Source organism: Typopeltis vanoorti, chromosome 15 (genome assembly GCF_054136105.1).
Source record: "Typopeltis vanoorti isolate ZY-2024b chromosome 15, IOZ_Tvanoo_1.0, whole genome shotgun sequence".
In the NCBI taxonomy this organism is placed as follows: Eukaryota; Metazoa; Arthropoda; class Arachnida; order Uropygi; family Thelyphonidae; genus Typopeltis; species Typopeltis vanoorti.
In genome coordinates this window covers 29,995,090-30,002,058 of record NC_143563.1, presented here as the reverse complement: position 1 = coordinate 30,002,058, position 6,969 = coordinate 29,995,090, and the positions used below count along the sequence as shown (strand labels likewise).

Sequence of the window (6,969 nt, the reverse complement as noted above, 5' to 3'; positions counted from 1 at the left end):
CCTTTTCACCTCCCCCTAAATATAACCCCGAAATAGGCATTTAATTACTGCCCTAACAGGTGCACCACTATATTTCACGCCTAAGGTCCGCCTCTTTGAATACATCGCCACTACCTGTGACCTGTGTAATCTGGGCTTCTTTTACGGGTCATGAGCGCCGCTGGTCGAGAAACTTGTCATGCCTGCCCAGCCCTGTAATTGGCTCAAGAGTTATGTGACGTCACATAGCCGTAATGGAAGTTCACGATGGTCTGTCAGAGGGAAGTGTTTGTATTCACGGTGGTGTGTTAAGACGTTGCAATTACTGGATTACTCATAGTGACGGTGTGCTTTGGGTGCAGACTGGAATATGTGGTTCTTCCTTTTAATGTTGGTCACTGAAGGTAAGTTCGTGTACTGGTTGGCCTTTTAAAAAACCTAGAAACTTTGTAATGATAGGGATAGTTTAATAAGATTTATGTTAATTGATGATACTAAATGATAATTTTTACAATTAATCTTATTGTAATATTATGCTGTTAAAATACCGGTAATTCATTAAAATATATCTCTTTATAACAGTTTCAAAAAAAAAACAAATTAATCTCTTCTATACATTATAAAACATTCACATATATACAATATTATAAAATAGATGATTCCCCTGTATATATCGTAAAATAAATTATAATATACATGAGTACAAAACAGATTAATCTTCTATGTACATCATGAAAAACAAACGATCTTTCTCTAAGATTCTTTGCTGCAAGTACCATTTTCTTTTACTCTTTTATGTGTTGGTTCTTTCAGTGCTGTTCAGGATTCTCATCTCCGCAAAGTCTGTTTGGATATTATCCTTCCTCTAGGTTGAGGAGATCTGGATATCAATCTCCTCAACCTACAGGAGGAGATCTATAGAGTTACTATAGTTCTTGATTATGTCCCTTCTTCTCCTCATTCTTCTGTGGTGTTATCTCTTACAGGTCCAAAGACTTTTCTAAGAATTTTATTTTCAAAGATCTGCAAGGATTTTGCTTCTTGCAGATCTTTGTATGAGACAAAATCCTTTATTTTGTATATTTCTATTTTAACTCTGCTTAATCGAATTTTGAAAAAAAAAAAAATAAATAAATGATGTATAAATGATGTACAACTTGAAAAACAAATTATGAATATTTTTTCATGCACACTGCTTTTTTTTTTTTTGCTAGATGTGTAAAGCAAGAATGATTTTCATATTTCTATTTATTTGTAGAAGGAAATGTACGGATGGGGTGTTGTTGAGCTATAAGCTCTGGTCTTGGCGGAGTAACAGCAATAGCAGAGCCTCAGTCAAAACTTCATTAGATACAGTCCATTACTCTCTGGAATCCTTATAAGGACTGGCTTAAAGGGGTAAAGCAAGAATGCTTTCATCTTCCCGGTTATCTGTAGAAGACAGTATAGGGATAAGGTGTTATTGAGCTATTAAAGCTCTGATCATGGCAGGAGAGTAACAGCAATAGCCGAGCCTCAGTTAGAACTTCATTGGCTATAGTATTGCCATCCATTACCCTCCAAGGGTCGCTAAATCCTGTCATCTCATATCTGGAATCGCATAACGCATAAAGGTACTGACTTGATGGGTGAAGCACAAATGCTTTTCATATTCCCCTCCATCTGAAAAGGAAAGTTCTTTGGGTGGAGAATTATTGAGCTTGAAGCCCACCCTGAAAGGGCAGTGAGATTAACTGTGTTCAGATGAGCATAGAATTGACTCGGGTCTCTTGTATTTGCAGAAATCTGCTTCATTATAGTCTGAAGCTTGCTTGATCAGTGGGTTCGGATGATTAATTGTCCTATTTAAGAACTTTTCAGCTAGATCATGAAGAAGAGATGTGATGTAGGGAATGCTGACGTCTCTGTGAATTTGGGAGTTTCTGATAAACCACGGAGCATCCAAACTCATTCTCAGACATTTGTTTTGTATTCTCTGCAGCTTCTGAATATTTGTTTTCGAAGTATGACTCCACGCAGGAGATGCATAAGTTATGACTGGGCGTATTACCATCTTGTATATGAGCAGTTTGTTTTGACTATCGAATTTGCTTTTTCTGTTGATCATGGGGTAGAGCTGCGCTATTGCTTTGGATGTCTTTGAGCTTATGTGTTCTATATGGTTGGTGAATTGTAGTTTTTTATCCAGAATTACTCCAAGGTATTTGACTGTATTCTGCCATGGGACTTTAACACCTAGTAAATGTATATCTTCCTTGATTTGAGGCTTTTTTCTGGTGAACAGTATGGCTGAGCTCTTCTGTGGATTGGTTTGAATTCTCCAGTCCATAAACCATCTTTCCAGCTTGCGAATGTGCTTTGGAGTCTCTTAATAGCTAGTTTGGGGGTGAGAGATCTTACTAATAATGCAGTGTCATCAGCATATAATGCAGTGATGTTGAACTTAGGTTTTGAGGGACATCAGCAATATAGATAGAAAACAGCAAGGGGGCCAATAGTGAACCCTGCGGCACTCCCGCCAGAACCTTGCGTCTGGTTGATACAGTTTCATTTATTTTGACTTGCATGTATCTGTCTCTGAGGTAAGAGTGAATTATTTTAACTAGATTAGTAGCCATATTGAATGTGATGAGCTTGTAGAAAAGACCTTGATGCCACACCTTTCAAAAGCCTTTGCAGCATCTAAAAAGACTGCAGCTGTATGAAGGTTCCGGTTAAAGCCTCCAGAGATGTATTCGATCAGCCTGTGGATCTGCTGAACGGTGGAGTGGTTTTTTCTGAATCCAAATTGCTCATTTGGGATTATATGTAGTTGGTCCGTTTGTGATTGAAGCCTAGTAAGGACTACTTTTTCTGCAATCTTTCCAAGGTTAGACAGATGACTGATAGGTGTGTAGTTTTCAGGGAGTTGAGCGTTTTTCCCCATCTTTTTGATTGGTGCGACATCTGCCATTTTCCATGTTAAAGGGAAATACTGTAGTCTGAGAATGGCATTAATTATGTTGACTAGATGTACAATGGCTTTTCTGGAGAGTAGTTTAATTATTTTGTTTGTAATTCCATCTGAGCCTGGAGCTTTATTGTTGTTCAGGTGGGTTATAATGTTTATAACTTCTGTTGGACAAGTAGGTGTGAGAGGTTCTAGGTCATCTTTTTGTTGTGTTATGGCCTGTCTAACTCAGTGGTGAATCTTGTAGATGAGATTGGTGTTCAAATTTTCATATCAGGGGTTGCATTGACTTTCCAAGCTGTCGGCCAGAGCCTCTGCCTTTTCTTTATCAGTGTGAGCTATTCCTTTCGAGGTTTGAATTGGGGTAAAAGTTGTCGTTTGGTGCAGAAGGTTCTCAGAAATTTCCATATGGAGTTGTCTTCAGGGTTTAATTTTGTTAGCTTAGATTCCCATTCTTGGTTTCGATGTTTATGGAGGGCTTCACGTACTTGTCTGTTTAATTTATTCAAATTTGCTTTATCTTGAGGGTTATCTCTTGTGTTATGATACCTCTTTCTGGTTTTGTTTTTCAGTCTAATTAAATCCATAATTTCCTCGGGGATCCGTCCACTGGGGTGAAAGACTGTAGTTTGGGTAATTGACTTTATTACATTTTTAATTTGACTGGTAAAGTTGTTTGCAGCCATTTCTATCTCCTCTTTAGTGTGAATAGTAGGGACTGGGCCAATGTGATCAGGTAGGATTCTGGAGAGTTTGTCCCAAGATATGAAAGAGTGGGGGAGGGGAGAATTATTTTTGTGTACCAAGTTGAAGCAGAATAGGGTTGTGATCTGATGAAAGTTCATTTATTGTTTCCAGCTGATATTGATATCTGATGTTTTTGAGGACAACTATGTCAAGTACATCTGAACTTCCAGTTGATCTGTGATGGGTGGGCTCTGTGGGTCCGGTTACCACAATAGAATTTTGCGTTGAGTAATGATTTAGAATTCGACCTTTGTCGTTGATTGTGGAGCTATGCCAGGCTGTATGTTTGGCATTAAAGTCACCAGCCATGATGATGGAGTCAATGAAGTCGAAAATGGAGTCCAAGTGAGATACCAGCAATGGAATGCTGGGTGGATTATATACAGCATAGATTTTGATATTGCCGGCATTGTTGGTATTAACTTCAAAGCCTGTTGTCTCTAGGTTCTTGGTTTGGGGATTGGTCAGAACATTGTGGCTTAAGTAGTTTTTAATGTATATAGCTGTTCCTCCTCCGCTCTCGGTTATTCTATCTGTTTTGTACATAGTATAGTTCCGTAATTTGGGGTTATTAGCTGGTCTGAGATGTGTTTCGTTTACTAGAATTATATCAGGAGTGTATCTGTAAGTGAATTCTTGTAGTTCTAGAATTTTGTTTTTGAGTCCGTTGGCATTCCATGAGGTGATCAAGAGAGAGTTGGGATGGAATTTTCTTTTATTCATTATTGAGGGCTGTCAGAATTGAGTGGGTACCTTGTAGGATTCTTTTTGTGGAGGATGGCGAAGGATTCGTCATACTGAATTCTTGTAACATGGTAGCTAGTGAGACAGTTAGTACTGATGTTAGATTTGAGCCTATATGGTCATGAGATGGAGTAGCCTTTGTTCGTGCTGCCTCTGCATATGTTTTAGGCATTTGTTTCCTTTCTTGAGTTGTTGGGCTAGAGATAGTGTGGACTGGAGTGTGAGTAGCACGGCTGTCTTGAGCATCGTTGAATTGTGTTGGAAGGGTAGTTTTTCGTAACCCTCGGTTATTTGGGTGTGTAATGCATCCCTTGTAGTTTGCGGGGTGAGGTCCTCCACAATTGGTGCATTTAGCTGGAGTGGATTTTGGTTTTGTACATATGACGGTCTGGTGGCCCTCGCCACATTTTAAACACCTGTAATTTGCCTTGCAAAGTTTTTGGGCATGGCCAAACCTTTGACACCTATGGCAGTGCCCAGCTGTCGACTTCTTTCTTAATGGTTCAGTAGAAATTCTGAGGCCACATATCGTTGTTAATTCATAAATCTCTTTCTGTGTCTTATCAATTTCTACGAGTATCAGTGGCATTGGCCGTTTATCTGCCCTGAGCATCCTGCTCACTTTCACAGGTGTTAGGTTCCGACTCATAAGATCAGCGGTGACTTCTTCACAGGTGACACCCTCGGTCACTCCGCGAAGCACAACCTTGAGATTTTTCTCACTGGGTAAAGCAAAAGTATGATATGGAAGACTCTTGTTATCCATTAATCTTGTCAGCTGTCTGTAGTCAGTGACTGAGGCTGGTTGGATTTTGACTCCTTCATCTCGATTTTTAGCCCAGGAATATGCAATTTTGTGTTCCTTAAGGGCTGTTGTGACAGTGGTCCATTTGTCCTTGTCCCTTAGTATTACTGGTGGAACCTTTTCGGTGTTCCTTGGGACTTCTAATGTTGGTGCGTCTTCATCCATCTGGTCTTATACGGTTCTTCTTCTTTTGTTAGAGTGCTCCCCCTTGAGAGATGTTTTGACAGGGGGATTTTGGTGACAGAGCAGCAATGAGATCCTCTTGTGAGATCTCATTCTCCTCCTCCTCTCCATCCTGATTATTAGAGTGAATATATTCTTTTATGAATCCTGGGCAGTCAGATTCTAACTTGCTTATTATTAGTTTGAGTACCTCTAGAGACTGCTCCTTGTTAAAGATCTAGATGTGATCTTTGATGGTGTCCATCTCAAAATGGCGATTTCCTGCCAGCAGATATGGGTTAAAAGCAGTATAATAATCCCGCAGGGCCGGGGGCCTGCCAGCAAAGTATCCTGTAGACCTAGACGGACTACTAGCAATGTATAATCCCGCAGGGCTTTAAGCCTGCCAGCAAATGTCCTATTGACTGAGTTGGTCTACTAGCAAAGTCTTCTTAGAACCTACTAATTTGGGAAAAGGAGTATCAATATCTCACTTGGTCACAGTTAGAAACCTACCTCCCTATAAAACCTTAATACCACCACTGGTCCTCATTGCGGGTGGGGGTCTGCCGGCCATTTGACCTCTTGCACATTTCGTGCAGAGGGGGAGACAGGAATCACACTGTGTTAGCACCAGTGCAATGTGAGATTACTGAGAAACCTCGTATACAATGTAATCAGGCTCAGTCTAAAGTAACACGTCAGTTCTCATCAAAATCTTCGCGCCTTCCTCTCTGGAATCGCAGGACGCAGGACATATATGGCGCAGAGGGTGAAGCTTGACGCTTTTCATATTCCCTGTTGTCTGTTTCGGGAGCAGTGATGGGAGAGATTTGTAAGCTATTTTAGTTCGCCCTGAGTGGGCAGAAGTGGTTATACGTCGTTGAGTGTTAGGATGGCTTTCGGTCTTTTATGTTTCCAGTGGTAATTACCGTCATAATTTCCGGCTTGCTGTATTAGTTGGTTTGGATGCGTAGATGTCTTCATAAAGAATTTCTCTGCTAGGGAGCGTAGTAGTGAAGAGATGTAAGGGATATCTATGTCCCGGTGGATCTGGGCATTCCTTATGAACCACTGGACTTTAGAGTTTTAGAGAAGGAGAGTGGAGTGATGGCGGTTGCCAAGTGTTTATATATATGATCAGTGATTTTGATAGTTGTTATGAATAATATGGAGTGTTGATTCAGATTTTTGATATAAGCGGAAAGCGAAAGTAAACAAGTAGCTGATGGTTGTGTTGTTAATTAGTGATTGCTGCCTCGCGATAATCCTTTAGTGTGTTATATTTTGTGCTTATACGCTATACGGAAGTCCTTGAGATCTAGCTCAGGTAAGCATATATTTGAATATTTTAAACATGAGCAGTTTAAGTCCCGACGACTTTATCCAATCGTTTGATAAGAAGCTGGCGCTCGACCTCCTCAAAAAACTGTTGAAAAAATTTGAGATAGAGTGGCCAGGGTTTCTAAACCTATATTCAGCGACAGATGACTCCACAGAAGGGGACAACTCAACATCAGGAGAAGAAGGGAAGATGAATTTGATAATCTCTGCTCCTACTCCAAAACATGATACAGAAACC

General features: G+C 40.1%; 1 protein-coding gene across 1 annotated transcript in view; it reads left to right on the top strand.

Moving 5' to 3' along the window:
- Positions 1–348: 348 nt before the first annotated feature.
- Positions 349–6,969, top strand: part of LOC150098555 (seizure protein 6 homolog) — a 68,224-nt gene continuing 61,603 nt past the window's right edge. Inside the window, exon 1 of the mRNA XM_090405271.1 lies at positions 349–383. Within this exon, the coding sequence (XP_090261397.1) occupies positions 350–383 (34 nt within the window). The 5' untranslated portion in view covers position 349. The remainder of the gene's footprint in view (positions 384–6,969) is intronic.